The 16,984-nt window shown below is 36.9% G+C and overlaps 2 protein-coding genes across 9 annotated transcripts in view; one reads left to right on the forward strand and one right to left on the reverse strand.

Moving 5' to 3' along the window:
• Window positions 1-1,830, forward strand: part of LOC306879151 (KICSTOR complex protein SZT2-like) — an 88,079-nt gene extending 86,249 nt beyond the window's left edge. For all 8 annotated transcript variants that reach the window (XM_079431901.1, XM_079431904.1, XM_079431907.1 and 5 more), the window contains one exon: window positions 417-1,830. In XM_079431901.1, coding sequence (XP_079288027.1) covers window positions 417-560 — 144 coding nt within the window. In that variant the 3' untranslated portion in view covers window positions 561-1,830. The remainder of the gene's footprint in view (window positions 1-416) is intronic.
• A 2-nt stretch (window positions 1,831-1,832) lies between these two features.
• On the reverse strand, window positions 1,833-10,673 carry hyi (hydroxypyruvate isomerase). The gene is made up of 8 exons (XM_079431910.1): window positions 10,295-10,673; window positions 9,473-9,584; window positions 5,595-5,709; window positions 4,591-4,669; window positions 4,455-4,504; window positions 2,934-3,003; window positions 2,258-2,392; window positions 1,833-1,990 (listed from the first exon to the last, which is right to left on the reverse strand). Exons 1-8 carry the CDS (start codon window positions 10,491-10,493, stop codon window positions 1,935-1,937), a joined length of 816 nt encoding a protein of 271 aa, XP_079288036.1. The 5' UTR covers window positions 10,494-10,673; the 3' UTR covers window positions 1,833-1,934.
• Between the last annotated feature and the right edge of the window lie 6,311 nt (window positions 10,674-16,984).

Consider the following 16,984-nt stretch of genomic DNA (forward strand, 5'->3'; position numbering starts at 1 on the left):
TTCATTATTAACACTAAATTCTCACTATATTACAGCCTAATTATTTAAATATTAATTTTTTATAAATAATTTAAAAGCAGTATAGCAAATACTAGCATGATGCATAAAGTATGCTCAATAACATTGCTTTTATTTGTTTCTATTTATTATTTACATTTTTGTCTTGTTACAGTAATTTTTTTTTTTTTTTTTTTTTTTTTTGCATTACCATAGGAACTGGGATGTGAATATGCTTTTATTGAGCTGCAAAATATACTTTATTTCTTTTTTTTATTATTAAATATACTTCTGATTGTGAGGTGAAATGCGACCTGGATCTGTTCTCGCCAGATGAGATTCATTCATTCATTTCTTGCACATCAAACACTATCCCAGTATAAATCTCGCTGTTTCACCTCGTCTTCTGCTGCTTCCAGAGTCTGAAGGTTGTTTTCAGGGAGCCGTTACCTGCGCAGACGCAGTCGAGCAGCAGTCCTCCACCGCAGCTGGTCTCCATGTACCACCATCTGGAGTCGGTCATCAACACCGCCTGCTACAACCTCTGGATGGGCCTGCTGTGAACCTGTGCGCTCCTCTGTGTTTCTGCCAGTGGTGCATTAGATGGAGTCAAGTGTCTGAAGTCAGTTTGTGTAAAGATTGAGACTGAACGCATCTCGTGTGTGTAATGCATGCTGCGCCGGCCAGGTTGCATCCATATATGCAACTGAATTGCCAATATTTTGCACAGGAAAAAGGCTAAATGTGCCACCCTTTTGATTGGAGGGCGATTATCCGGGAGGGTGTATTTATTGCGTGAGAGACTCTGCTGGTTTGCCAAAGCCATGCTGTCCTTCTTTAGTCTAGTGTTCATTTGTGCTGTTTTTTCTCCATCTCCTGTCAGTTGCAGATGTTGTTTCTGTAGCCTGTGTGCATTAGATTTTATTTGTTTTGCCCTATAATGCATCACTTTGCGCAACATGATTGTCTTCACTGCCGTTTTTTCATCCCGAAAGTGCCTTTATTTTATTTTCATATGAACTTGATGGGAGCTTGTGTATTATGTTCACCCTTCAGGATGAGTCTCTTAAAGTGACAGTTCACCCAAAAATGAAATCCTGTCGTCATTTACTCACCCTCATGTCATTCCAAACCTGTATGAGTTTGTTTCTTATGCTGAACACAAAACAAGAATTTTGGTAACCAACCAGTTGACGGTAGCCACTGACTTCCATAGTGTGGGGAAAAATATACTATAGAAGTCAATGGCTACCGTCAGCTGTTTGGTTATCAACATTCTTTAAATCATCTTCTTTTGTGTTCAGCAGCTAAAAGAAATTCATATGTGTTTGGAACAGCATGATGGTGAGTAAATGATGACAGGATTTCATGTTTGGGTGAACTGTCCCTTTAAATTAGTCACATGGTCTTCATGTACCTTCACCGTAAAGAGCGGGTAACGATTAGTCTTACTAACTAGCACAGCGCTGAGACGACACTGGACTCGACACTCGTTCACATGAAAGAAAGCAAATGTCTGAGGATGATTTACCTCCTGCAGTGACAGAAACTGAAGAATGAAAATGTGTTTACCGTTTTGTTTTCTTGAAGCACACTGGACATTTTTGAAAGAAAGATTTCTTAAAATGTTAGAAGGTGAATTAGCAATTCAAATGTGTGAAAAAGACATCTGTACATTATGTATATAGAGGCAGATTTGTAAGAAAAACGCTTAACAATAAATCCTAAATTAAAACATCTGAAGTGCTCTTCATGTGCAGTGCCTTGAGAGACTGAAAAAATAATATTTCATCGGGACTGACAAGTGAAATATTAATAAAACCACTGAAAATGGATGTTGATGGGTCAATTTTATGCTTTAGAAAATTACAGTCTTGTCATTTTAACACACAATTGCCTTTTAGAAGAAGCAGGAACTGAAGAAGTGAAGCTGGTCGTCAGTTGTGGCTGCTCCAGTATCTTCTGAGCCAGTCCAGACCCGCTTCTGTGGAACCTGGACAATCACATTTACAAATATGAACGATCAAAAATGAAATTTCACTCTACTCATTGTAATCTAAGAGCTGTTGAACTATCACAGTGGCTACAGTCTGGAAATGAAGCATATCAATAAGTAAATGAGATTTAGACTCTCAAAAGATCTTTAAGATGTTTTTGTGCAACATTACTTGTCAACATACAGTATATCCTGATGTACGCGTTTCATGCTGTAAAAGCAATGGTGAGATTCAAATGTTAAAACCAAGTGACCCTGACTCACGCTGAGGTTTGTATTCGCAGCCGATGTAGTCCTGATAGTCCAGCTCCTCCAGCAGCTTGAAGAGATACGTGTAACTGAGCTCTCCGTCGCTGTCCGGCTCGTGGCGGTCAGGAACTTGAGCGATCTGAATGTGACCTGTGACAGCGGTAAAGCCACGAGTCAATAGACCGATTTTCAATAGATGCATGGATGTTTCTGGCCCAGTGCAGAGCAGGGCTATTATTGTCAACGAAAACATTAAAATATATATAACTTGAAATGAAACAAACATTAAGTGAAAAATATATATATATATTTTTTTCAAATTTCTTATTTTTAGTTTAAGTTGAAGTCCTAAACTAATAAACTAAATGTAAAAACTATAGACATTTTTTGTTTAAATTAATAAAACTTACAAACAAAATTAACCAACATTACACGAAAATTAAAATAAAATCTAATTCAAGATATTAACAAAAAATAATAGTAAGTCAAAAAAAAAAACTCACAATTAACTAGTCGCTTATTAGCATGCAATGTTATATATTAACATATAGTCATCCCTAATCCTACCCAATACCTCAACTTAACTATCTTACTATTAATTTAGCAGCAAAAATTAATTCACCTGGGTGATGTGATGTTTCACCAAAAAACACTGCAGGAGACTTGATGCATATATGAGTTCCACATTTACCTGTCATTGGTAAGTATTTGCGTATATTCTGCGTAAGGTTGCCATCCATGATCTGCCAGTGGAAGATGTCCTATAAAAGCAGAGAGACAGATTAGTGTTGTTGAAGACTGGGTTTTCTGTTCTTCAGCCGGCGCTGATCTGGAGACAGAGAGCCGTTCACAAACACACTGAAACACAGCAGCTGCCTAATGCACAAACTCCCCTCATATCATTAATTCAGCGCAGGAATCAAAGAGCGCTGAGAGTGATTTTATTATCCTGCATGTGCAGTGCAGCCGCTCTGTAATGAGATAAGTGAAAATGACTTCACGTGATGCTCATTTCTCACGGCTACGGCTGCAAACACAAAAACACAACAGGTTGAAAGAGCAGATAACTAGATTCTCACAGAAAACGTGAGTGCTTTGACTGTGGTTGCTGAGCTGCTTTTAGTGGACCGTAATGTGGTCTCTTCTGGTGCTGCTCGTGTGGCAGGCAAAAATAAGATTTTTATTTTATTTTAATTTACTAAATTTCAGTTTAATAATGTTTATTTAACATTTAGTTTTTAGTGGATTTAATTGTGCTAAATTATATTTATGGAATAGTTATGATCCATTTATTAGCTGCTATGCACTTTGTGCATGGCCCAGAAAATTATTTTTCCAACTAAAACGGTCGTAAATCTTGAATGCTTTGGAGCACAGACTTAAGTTTGGTCTCTTTTTAAAGAAGACACTTAAACATTACCATTAAAGAAGTGGAACTAAAAAAAGTTACAGAAGTTTAAGTTTATTGTTATGAAAAATGCACAAAGTTCAATTAATATTACTATTAAATTACTAGTACTATTACATTTAAATTTGACATGAAATGTGTGTTTTCCAAATTTGAAGAAGATATCTCAAAAATAGTTCTAGCACAAATAGTTAAAATATCTGGTCAAAAATTATAGAAAAGCATTTTTTTTTAATCCTAATTTTTTATATACAATACAGTTTAATTAAGAAATTACAAATACTTTTAAGTTCAAATTTATGGGAATATGTAAGACAAGGTGTTTGTCCTCAGAAGTCACTCTTTACCATTCAGAGCAGAGGTGCCAAAACTTTTGAATATGAAGGGCCAAAAATCTAACTTGATTGATGGCCATGGGCCAAAAGTAAATATTGCACTATTTCCAATTACATTATATTAAATTGTATAAACATTTTAAATAATGTAGTGTTTTTTTTCCTAATTCACTTATATTATCACATTTCAGTGCAGAAATAAAATAAAAAAGCAAAATCAATGATAATATAATATATGATATGCTTCAGTGGAAAATATTTCCCCTTATTTTTTATTATTTGTCGGGTCGTGGTTTGGTTTGGGTACCTCTTATTTAGAATCACCTTCATTAGTTCACTTTCAATGATCTTGTAGTGTGAAAAAAGATCCTAATATTTTATGCCTTTCAATTAATTTAAGGTAAAAGCTTCATGAATATTAATGCTAACAATGACGAAAAATAAAGCTGGAGTGGTAAAGTTCACTCACCATCTGCATCCTAATGCTGGGATGAGCGACTCTCTGTAGAATCGCTGCAGCTGCAGAAAGTCATGATAAATGAGAAAACACACGTCAATAATCAGGAATCAAAATACACAATCATGCTTAGGAAAGACCTTCTTACCTTGGTGTGGGGAGTCGAGGAAATATCGTGGATCTGTGATCCTTGTGTTGATTGGCTCAATCAATCCCAGAATGCCTTCCTGTACAGGAAAGAGTCACAGCTGATGATAAACAAAATACAGCATTAACATAATCTACCGTTCAAACGTTTGGGGCCAGAAAGATTTTTAAAATGTTTTTGAAAAAAGTGTCTTCTGATCACCCAGGCTGCATATATTTGATCAAAAATACAGCATAACAATATTTCAGAATTGTACTGTTCTCGAAAAAAACTGTTTACTATTATATTTTAATATAAATATATTCTAATATATTTTACATTTTAAAATGTATTTTCAGCATCATTCCTCCAGTCTTCAGTGTCACATGATCTTCAGAAATCATTCTGATATACTGATTTACTGCTCAAGAAACATTTCTGATTATTATCAATGTTGAAAACTGCTGCGCTGCAGAATATTTGTGGAAACTATGATATGTTTTATTTTTCACAGATGAATAGAAAGTTCAAAAAGAACAAGAAATCTTTTGTGCCATTGTCTTTATTACGGTCACTTTTTATAAATACGTGGAAATGTTTACTATATTTTACTATACCTATGCATTTTTAGTTTAGTTTTTTAATATTACAGTATTCCTGAATGAAAACTCATAATAATAATTAAAAGAAAAATACTGTGTAGAAAGGAATGGAATGTAAACAGAAATAGAAGAATGTTGCATGAATGCACTTCAATGATATCTGAATGAATTATTACTGATTACTCATCAAGACTATTGAGAGACTGTTTATATTTATCACTGTTTCTAACTATTACAAGATTCTGTGACAGCCAAGAATATTTACAATGAATTAGCCCGTTGTATGAGAACACTACAGCCAAACCACTGCAGTCATTTAAGTAGGACGGAGGGTCTGCCACCGAGAGACCTCCAGAGCTTCTACGGTGGAATATAAGCACACGTTCTGGCCACGTTATAATGCAGTAACGGGGCGGAGGTCACCTTTGAGAGGACACCTGCAGCATGTTTCAGGTTCTGCACAAAGGTGTCCTCCATCTCCATGGCAACAGTGCAGCAGTCCGCCCCCGCCGGCACCCTCCCCGCCATCAAGTGGATCCTGGAGAGACATTAGCATGAGTTACTCTTGGCAGAGGTAAAACATCTCGAGATCACAGTAACCTCATTATCTCCATCAGCTGTGGAGGACGTGAGCGTTAGATCAGACGTTCAGACATCTGGGGCAACGCTGCACAGACGCCAGTCTCCGGGGAGCCATTTCAGCACATTTCTGACTATTTTAGTGAGAAACAGCATGAACTATCATGTCTAGACGCTTAAGTTTTGTCTGTGCGATGTTTCCCGTCAGCTTTAGTGTGTGCTGAGCGGGAGGCCGGTTTTATGCTTTACATAATAAGAATTAAGTGTAGAACTGTGAATATGAATCAGGTTCATCAAACACTGCATCCCTCCCTGTTATACTTGCGTTACGCATTTGTGTCCTAACCAGGCGCCAAAAAACAAAGCAACAAGCAATACAAGTGGTCTTGCCCATTTCCACCAGAGAAAAAAGGTCAATATAACCTTTAAAAAATAAATAAAAAAAAATAAAAGTTTGCAATTCCAAGTTTACATCTTACAATTAGGACTTTTTTCTCTGAATTGTGCATTTACATCTCACAATTCAGGGCTTTTTTTTTTTTTAAGAAATTTTTTTTAATTCTGACTTTTTTTTATGGGCCTCATTTGATCTTGGAGTGTGCGTGCACTTAAATCCACGCCAACGCTCACATTTGTAAAAACACTGATGTGGAAAAGTTGCATCGCGTCAGGGTCTGCGCAGACGTACACACTTTTCTTGTTCGAGTACTGCAGGGTTTTGGAAATGTAAGCTGTTCTTGCAGCTCGCTGTTCGAAATTAAAGAATCTGGATGATGACTTGTGATCTTTTACATGTTAATGACATTAATTAGGAGTCGTTTACAAGGCAGGGAGCTGAAACCATTCAGTTGCGTGCAAGTTCAAGATCATTTGCAATTCATAGGTTTCACATCTGGTTTGTTTTCTGTACGCACGTATTTTGTGAATTATACGTACGCTTTTTTGAGAGACGATCGTAAGATAAATTTTAGGATGGTTTCTGCGCAACATTTTATAAATAAGGCCCCTTATCTTACAATTTTGAAAAAAAAAAAATACCTCTGAATTGTAAGATCATAATTGCTAATTTTTTTTTAAAAAGTCACAATTGTGAGGTAAAAAGTCACAATAACCTTTTTTTAAACAAAAATAAAAAACAATGTGAAATGTAAACTTAGAATTCTTACTTTTTCTTGCAATTCCAAGTTTGCATTTAACCTTTTTTTTTAACGGTAAAAAGGTAACTGCATCTTTTTTTTCACAAATCTGAGTTTATGAAAAAAGTCAGAATTATGAGAGAGAATCTCAAGTGTGAATTTTTTCATCTCAATTCTGTTTTACTGTCTCAAAAGTTTAGATTGTGAGATAAAACTTTTATTTTTATTCCAGGGATCCCATACTTCCATGTAAATCCAACATCAAATATTGTAATTGTTTTAGTTTCTGTTTCTACATCAGGCCGGATATCCCTGCTGAAACTGAACTGCAGTAGAGTGCTGCATCGCCCTGATCCCTTCAACAAAAACCCAACTGGATTTCTTCCAGTGGCTTTTGGATTATTGCAGAAAATAAGCTCTGCGACCAACAAAAATACAATCAGTGAAAAGCTTAAGTTACAAACTACACTACAGTCACATGAGTTCAATGCCACATCACCGAACTTCTGACAACTCTTTCGGTCTTTATTAAAAAACATTATCCCTGAAAGTTGCAAGTTAGAATAGTTTACAAGAGCTTGATTATAAACACAACGAGGCTATAAAGCCACTAGTGAGTAGACTTGGCGTGATGAAGTTTAGTGTCCCTGACAGCCTCTGTAGTCCCATTTAGACACTTTTTGATGACTTTTATGTTGTAGAATAAAACTCGAAAACATTTTGCGCTTGTGATCACCACAGACCTTATTTCAGGCATTTAGCCAAAAACCTGTTAAAAAAAATGACTTGAAGATGAAAGTAGAATAACTAAAAGATTTGGCCTACAGGAATATGTCATCTCTGCAGCAATTTACTGGACTAAAATCCTTGTCCTCGTGCTTAGTAAAAATGAACACAGTTAGGATGACCATATAGTACATCCTTTTTTCCTGGACAATATCTGTCCCGGGAATTCTAAACTGCCTAAAATGTCCCGTTTTTTTTATAGTTTTTATACTTGCTGAAGGTAATGACTGAAAAGTAGTTTGACCAATAGCCTACAGGCCTTGCATATGCAGGTACATCTAAAAAAATTTGAATATCATGAAAAAGTACATTTTTTCTTGTAACTTATTTCAAAAAGTGAAACTTTCATTTATTTTAGATTCATTACATGTAAAGTAAAATATTTCAAAAGTTTTTTTTGTTTTAATTTTGATGATTAGAGCTTACAGCTCATGAAAGTCAAAAATCAGTATCTCAAAATATTAGAATATTTACATTTGAGTTTCATTAAATGACCATCCCTACAGTATAAATTCTGGGTATCTCTTGTTCTTTGAAACCACAATAATGGAGAAGACTGCTGACTTGGCAATGATCCAGAAGACGAACATTGATGCCCTCCACAAAGAGGGTAAGTGACAGAGGCTCATTACTGAAAGGGGTGGCTGTTCATAGAGTGCTGTATCAAAGCATATTAAATGCAAAGTTGACTGGAAGGAAGGATTTGGGTAGGAAAAGGTGCACAAGCAACAGGGATGACCGCAAGCTTGAGAATACTGTCCAGCAAAGCTGATTCAAACACTTGTGAGAGCTTCACAAGGAGTGGACTGAAGCTGGAGTCAGTGCATCAAGAGTCACCACGCTCAGACGTCTTCAGGAAAAGAGCTACCAAGCCACTTCTGAACCAGAGACAACGTCAGAAGCGTCTTACCTGGGCTGTGGAGAAAAAGAACTGGACTGTTGCTCAGTGCTCCAAAGTCCTCTTTTCAGATGAAAGTAAATTTTGCATTTCATTTGGAAATCAAGGTCTACCAGGAAATTTTAGAGCACTTCATGCTTCCTTCTGCTGACAAGCTCTATGGAGATGCTGATTTCATTTTCCAGCAGGACTTGGCACCTGTCCACACTGCCAAAGGTACCAAAAGCTGGTTCAATGATCATGGTGTTACTGTGCTTGATTGACCAGCAAACTCGCCTGACCTGAACCCCGTAGAGAATCTATGAGATATTGTCAAGAGGAAGATGAGAGACACCAGACCCAACAACGCAGATGACCTGAAGGCCACTATCAAAGCAACCTGGGCTTCCATTACACCTGAGCAGTGCCACAGGCTGATTGCCTTCATGCCACGCCGCATTGATGCAGTAATTCATGCAAAAGGAGGCCCAACCAAGTATTGAGTGCATAGAAATGAACATACTTTTCAGAAGCCTGACATTTCTGTTTAAAATATCCTTTTTTTATTGATCTTATGTAATATTCTATATGTAATTATATGTATATGTTATATGTAAGCCATAATCATCAAAATTTCAAGAAATAAAGGCTTGAAATATTTCACTCTATGTGTAATGAATCTATATAATATATGGGTTTCACTTTCTGAAATGAGTGACAAAAAATATTGACCATTTTCACGATATTCTAATTTTTTGAGATGTACCTGTAATCAACCAATCGTGGTGTTGAAGAAGGCGGGATCTAGAAAACAATGCAGCAACCCGGACATATTAGGCAATTTAGAAATCCCAGCAAGGACATGTACGGAAAACAGAGGCCATATGATGAGCATGAACACAGTGTAAGATGCACAGGAGTACCTCCTGCAGTCCAGTGCTTTAGCGTACTGCACCGCCAGATCCAAACCCTGTCTGAACTCCTGCTCTCGTCCAGGAACAGCACCCAATCCCAGATCTCCTGCACTTAAATCCCCTGGAGGACAAAATCACACGTTCCTGAAGATATCGTGAAAGTTTGAAGGCCAAGCCTTTTACAAATTAACATAAATGGGGAATTCTACAGCATATAATTTAACAAAACATTTGACAAAAATTGGATTACTGGACAACATTAAATTGTTTGTGTATGTTACTTTGATTCTCAAAAGGCTGGATATAGATGTTTATGAAATTAAAACCCTGAAGACAGACAGCACAACTAAAAACTGAAATGATCCACAAACATTTTGAATGAGGTCTGCATATGAAGTGCTTCAAGCTGAACTAACTGCAGAACACTGTGGAGAAGAAAAAGACGTATTTCTGCCTTGCAAACACTGAAATGTGTTAAATGGTGATTTAGTGTGGTGCAACAAGTCTTACATCAGAGCAGAATTGCACCACATGGGTTCATGCTTCCCCCGTGAGTTGAGAAAGGTCGGATCTATTCCATTAAGCAGTTCTATCTGCATATGAAGCACCATTATATCTGTGACCAATGAACTCTGAGATACTCTATTCCTGTCTATGACAAACTCCTTTCAGAGACCTTTAACTGCGAGCTGACAGGTTACAGAACACGACTCATTATCCCGCTGCAGCTGCAGTTTCCCAATGGCTTTAATATCTATCTATCTATCTATCTATCTATCTATCTATGTTTGCGTCTGTCTGTCGCTCACTTGCAGTCAGTCTCTGTCTTACCCGGAGGGGTGTTTATGAGCACAAATTCGAGTCCGGTTTCATCTTTCACGGTTTTTAACTCTTTCAGGTCAGAGTTGTAGATCCACGCCGCCTCGACCGCCCGGAACCCCGCACGCGCCGCGTCGCGCATCCGCTGCGTGACCTCCGGTAACTCCGTGAAGAGCCAAGAAATATTGGCACAAAACTTTAACGGCACCATTGAAGCGTCTGCAGCAGGACAAACATATGCAGCTCAATGAAAGACAGACAGCAAAACTAATAACTAACTGAATGATCAAGGTCCAGCGCTTATTGATCAGCCGCTGTCTAAACACGTGCTCAGTGTTTACATCATCAGCGCTCAGCTGACTGAACACGTGACTCTCTGCGCCTGCGCACTGATGCTTGTCAGCTACTACACAGTATTACACACAGTTTTATCAACAGTAATGGATCTTTTAAGTGATTACTTACAATATTCATAATTATTACTGCCATTATAATATATTATCTGACTCTAATTATTTTCAAAAATGGAAACCCAACCATCCAGGTTTAAATCACTGTATCTCACAGAAATATATGCATACTGTACACATAACCACCTCTACCGCATCATGTGTGAGTCAGTGTGACACGTGTGTCTTTTAACCCTCTATGGTTCACTGTTCCCATTTGTTAACATATCATTTTCCTTCACTTTCATGCTATTAAAAAAAAACATATTGCATTGTTAAAATTAAACTGCTGTCTTAATGATACCAATAATATTTAGTTTTTAAGGCCACACAATATTATGTTTCCCATGGTTCACGTTTTCAGGAAAGATATGCAGAAAGACTCTTCAAACTGAGCTATTAAAGTTGATCTAGCATAGTTTTACAGTAAACTGAGAAAACATGAATGCCATATTGCGGTTCTTGATGGCAGCTCTTAAGAATTTTTTTTTTTAATTACCAGCAGTATCATTTATATTACTGCAGTTATACTTGTTTATTTGTGTGTGTGTGTGTGTGTGTGTGTATATTTATATACCGGTATAATCATCTAAAATATGATCTCAGAACTCAAACTTTATTCAGTTACACAGTATAGACTTTGTAGAAACTCAAATATTTATGAGTTATTGTATTACACCTACTGTATGTTTTGTAATGCTCTTTGGGACAGAAGGTGATGTAATCCTGTGTGAGTGTCTTGCGTATCATTCCATGTTAATGGTAAATATTCAATACAACACCTGCATGGAGGTCAGGAAAGGTTAATGAACCACCTGGGCTCAACAACACTCATGGAATATATAAACCGCAAGACAATCTGAGAAGAACAACGCATTATACATAAGCAGCAATGACTCAGAATAAAAGTCAACAGTAGTTGCATCTCTCAATCTTCAATAAGACAATCGCTGAATGCATGAAACAGCATTGTACCCCCCCCCCCCCTTAATGCAACCACATCAAACGTCCATTAGAAGTGAGAGAAGTACTACCTAAGGGAGTTCATTAGAATCCACTCTAAGAGCATTGCATGTCATTATGACTACAAATTGTAATAATTATTGACACAAATATGCGTGATTATGATTGTCAGTCGTTTGCTGTGTAGCATACTAACAGACAGATCTTACTACTTCTGCAGTATGTAGTAAGAACAGCAGAAATAATAATAGCCATCTCTTTTAGACATTTTATTTAACATCTTATTTAAAATATGACTTTTTTTTCCCCAAGGCAAAAATGGACACCATGTCATGTGACAACAACTCAGCTTTTTGGATCATTATCATAATATTGTCAACCCCATACACAAATGTAATACTGTATATGTACATATATTAAATTTCATATACATAATACATACATAACATTTTTAAAATTACATATATAAAATGAAATTTTAGTTTAGTTTATTTTGCACAAGGATAAAATAAACACAATTAAAAAATAAAACAATGTAATGTGGCCATATATTGTTGCTACATATATTACTAAACAAAAATCATCATAGATATTATTAAACATATCTTCATCTATACTGTATGTATGTGAAAAAAAATAATAAAAAAATAAAATAAAAAATGTATATATATATATATATATATATATGTATATATATATATATATATATATATATATATGGCCTTATAGGTAGCATATGGCAATATCACTCTTTATAGCACAATATATATCATATGCTACATTTCTGTTTGAGACATACCAAACAGAAGAACAGTGTGTATACTGTGCAGTGTTCAGTAAATAGTAAGGCTATATGTTGCAGTAAGAAGATGGTGGACGGTCTGATGCACATAAACCCCCCTAGAGAAGAAAGCCGGAACTGCCGTGAGAAAGCAGGGGTCACTGGAGCAGGAAATTGAAAGTGGGACCGTTTAGACCTCTCAGTTCTGAGCCCTAACAAGCCTGCTTTAGCTATGACAGCCAGACACCGCTGCACTTATCAGTCCAATCTTCAGGAAGCACTTTCCATCAGCCAATACTTCACCTTGGACAGATGTTTACCGCACCTCTGCAGGAGAACAGAAGCAGGAAATCTTCAGCTTTATATTCTGTACATTGCTTGAATGTCTTTCCTTAATGGGTCTTAATAAAAAAAAAAAACGCTCTTCTCTGCATTTTAAAAGAGTACGTTTAAAGGGATAGTTCACCCAGCTGTTTGGTTGGTTGCTAGGGCTTTGCCAATTAGTTGCTAGGGTGTTTCTTGATAGTTGTTAAGTTATTGCATTAGTAGTTGTTAGAGTGTTCTAGCTGGTTGCTAAGGTATTCTTGGACTCTTAAATCATTTAAAATCCTTTTTAGTTTAGGATGGCTTTACATTTACATTTGTATTGCTATTGTGTGTGTTTTTTGATGTTGATTTATTATTGGCTGTAGTTGTTTTTCCGTTAAGCACTTTGAGAACACTTTTAAAGCCACTATATAAAATAAAGTTGTTGCATCAACATCATCATCATCATTATTATTATTATTATTATGATTATTGACCTGACAAAATTGTTGTAGAATTTACTTTAAAACAGTTTTCACTCAGAAATTGCTAACTTTCACAAAAGTGAAAAGAAACAGCAAGTAACACATTGAATTAAAACAAAAAGACTGAAGTGGTCAATTATAGTAAATCATTTCTGAGTGATATTGTTTTTTACACTATGCGGTTTTTTAAAAAGTGTGTGTTGCTGCCAATTTTTAAAAACACCAAATTCACATTTGCACAATAAGAGTGCATTCAACCAACCTAATTATTTTACAAGCTGGTCATTCACTGAGCTCAAAATATAACGACAATCAAGACATGACGAGATTATCATGTAAATCCATGGGTGTTCACCTATAAGTGAATCAAAGTCATTATTTAGGAGAAATGGCTCATTCTTAATCAGTGTAAATGATGATTACCTGTGTGCTTTGGACTGTAATGTTCCAGGTTTGATACTTTCTAATTTTCCACCGTTGTAATTGTGCAATAATCCACTGTGACCCGCTATCTGGCAGGGCATTGTGTTGCCATAATAACCTGGCTTTGGAATGATGTTTTGGGTTCTGACAGGAGAATCGAGTGCCCGGAATCTTATTATCGTGTAGCCCTGGTGAGCATGTGCTTCCTAACAACAGCGAAACCCAAGCAGAATTACAAATCAAGCCCGAGCCCTGGACCCAGACTGAGCAGGAGAATAATAATATCTCCGGCAACAATGAAATTAATCATAGGAGGAAATGGATTTGCTCTGCAGGGGAGGCAGTGAATGAGGGCCCACATTTGATACATAGTAAATGTCACTACTGGAAAGAAAGTAATAGACCTATTTCTTCATTGGATATTGAGGACGGTTAAGAGCTTTGGGCTTGTGTCCTACTCAGTGAGCTTTTAGTTAACAATGCATGTCCTAATTTTTCTGATATTAGGATGTACTTTAAATATTTTGGGCCCGTTCAAGAGAAGCGTGCTGAAAATAACTGCTTTAAATGCAAATGTATCAGGAACAATAATGCGCTGCGTATGCAGACCATGAAGGCCTCGCAGTTTCGTGCAAATTTTTATAAGATGCAGATGAAAAACAGTTCACAACGGACACGATTAGCAAAAAGGTCACAAGATTGCATTCTTCCATACATAGGAGAATATTGGTCGCTATTGACCTCCCATATCTTAGTATTTTTTCCTTCATAGTGTTTTTAAAATCAATAAGCATTTTTTGCTGCACATTTTAGCTGCATGCGTCAAATGTTAGACTTGTGTCAGCTCTGAGGATTGTGGGCCGGCTATCATGTTTAACATCCTGTTAAGCCAGCTCTCTTTAAGTCTTGTGCATGCATTTTTCACCTTCTCACATGTACTGAGACTTCACTTAGTCAATTATTCATCAAGCCAACCATTGTTCTCAGACATACGGTAATCTTGGAAGAAAGCTGCTATGCACAGAGCAGTAAAAATGTTATATTTTTTGTTCTCTTCCATTTGATGCTCACCAAATGCATTGCATCATTTTGAAGTATTTTGTTCATTTGGAACAGAATTAGATTACATTGCTCTTTGCTGCATTTTGGCATGCAACAATATCAAATCTGCTGCATCAATGTATGCATCATTTTGGGAAGTTCAACACAAACACAAAAGAGATTTCAGATTCAGTTTTAATTATTGAATAATCAAGATGTTAATTGCCACAGATTATTTTCAGTACTATAAGGAGGCAGTTATTTCACCCAATAATGAATATTTGTTGAAAGTGTAGACCTATATGTTGATGAGTTTGTTTCTTCATGGGAACACATTGGGAAAAATTTTATTTCACATTACTTGCTACACCAATACTTGAATACACCAATGGATCCTCTGCAGTGAATGGGTGCCGTCAGAATGAGAGTCCAAACAGCTGATAAAAACATCACAATAATCCACAAGTAATCTACACCACTCCAGTCTATCAATTAACATCTTGTGAATTGAAAAGCCGAGTGTTTATAATAAATTCATCATTAAAATATAACCTATTGAAATACAATGTAATATATGAGTCCTCTATCCAAAATGCTTTCTCCAGTGAAAAAGTCTTCTGGTTTGAATCAGGAGAGAAATATGCACAGATTAAGCACCGTTTACAAGACAAAACAGCCCAAAACAATATATAAACAAATATATGGGTGGAATATATTCACTGGAGGAAGCGTTATTATGGATTATGGACTCATATTTGTCCAGAATCAATGGTTTAAAGTTAAAACTGCCTTAATGATGGATTTGTTTGTTGAGCTTTTGATTTCTCAAGACTGATGGACTGGAGTGGTGTGGATTATTTGTGGATTATTGTGATGTTTTTATCAACAGTTTGGACTCATTCTGACGGCACCCATTCACTGCAGAGGATCCATTGTTGAGCGAATGCTACATTTCTCCAAATCTGATAAAGAAACAAACTCCTCTACATCTTGGATGGCCCGAGGATGAGCTCATTTTCATTTCTGAGGTGAACCATTTAAGTATTTTATATAATTTCCTCACACAAACTATGACTTTACAAATCTTGGAAAACCAATTTATATGGTTTGACAGATGTGATCACTATGTATGTTTTTATGGAAAAGAATATCTGTTCTTTTGTGTTTCACAAAAAATAATAGCATTCAGGTTTGAAACAAAATGAGGGTGAGTAAAAAATGACAAATCTTACATTTTGGAGAGAACTAGGCCTATTCCTTTAATCAAAATCAGGAAACAGGCAGTCAAGCCATACGCCGTAGGAAACACATCTACAAGAAACAACCACCCAAGAATTCATTCAAATAGCCGAGTTAGAGAGGAACTCGAGCAGAAATCTGCACTTTCCAGCTGATAGGATACCATCCAGACATGGAAATGGTTACCTAGCGGGAGCAACTCAAAGAACTACATGTCAGAGATTTGCCTCTTTCATTGCCGACTAAGATTGCAGACAGTCGGATAAGCAAGCAGAACATGGCGTAGCGGCCCAGAAAAGTGAGTCTTCCTCAAGCTCTACAAGTGCTCTGTCTCCTAGCGTCAACTTCATTATCTCTCGTGCAACAGGCGGTCACACTTATTCTAATGTATGCTAAAGCTAAGAGCTGACACGGCCCGATAATGACGCTTTCACCGGATTCTGTCACTTCCGAGAACCTGGGTTCAACGTGCTTAACTGATCCAGATAGAAAATAATTAAAGTCATCCATTCATAATGTCTCACCAAATGGAAAAGCAAATTTGGTTACGCTTTCCGCGTGTGCCATAAAGGAACCGGCGAGTTGGATGGAAAACAATTACCGGGTACATGTGAATTTGAGCTTGTCATTTTGCTCGGTATTCATACAAGGAGGTCACGGCTGATCTGTCACCGGTGAGCGACAGAAGAAGACGGGAAAGGTGGGCGGATTGTGGGGTATGAGAGACAGGAACGGAGTTGCAAATGGAACAGACAGCTTGAAAAACCTTTTGCTCTCGCGTTCTTCCTACGATTGAAAAAATCACTGGGGAAAAGTGTGTAAGATCAGGGCCTGTCTCACCCACACAGAGCTCCGTATTCTCTCAGCACAGTGTGATGGCACAATCAAACCCTTTCACTGTCTCCCACAGAGATAAAAATCACAGATTTCACAGACCACACTGTCAGGGGCCCTTTTTGCAGAAGCGAGGCCAACAGATTGCTTTTAATGATTTAATTATTACACAAGAAATCTG

The sequence above is a fragment of the Barbus barbus genome (genome assembly GCF_936440315.1).
Source record: "Barbus barbus genome assembly, chromosome: 13".
Lineage (NCBI taxonomy): Eukaryota > Metazoa > Chordata > Actinopteri > Cypriniformes > Cyprinidae > Barbus > Barbus barbus.

What these genes read in the sequence shown, in the direction of transcription:
- hyi (XM_079431910.1), bottom strand. Translation starts at nt 10,493, where the DNA reads ATGGTGCCGTTAAAGTTTTGTGCCAATATTTCTTGGCTCTTCACGGAG. An exon ending in CCTCGACTCCCCACACCAAG is followed by an intron (nt 4,505 to 4,590) that starts GTAAGAAGGTCT and finishes GACTTTCTGCAG; the next exon opens with CTGCAGCGATTCTACAGAGA. An exon ending in CCAGCATTAGGATGCAGATG is followed by an intron (nt 3,004 to 4,454) that starts GTGAGTGAACTT and finishes CTGCTTTTATAG; the next exon opens with GACATCTTCCACTGGCAGAT.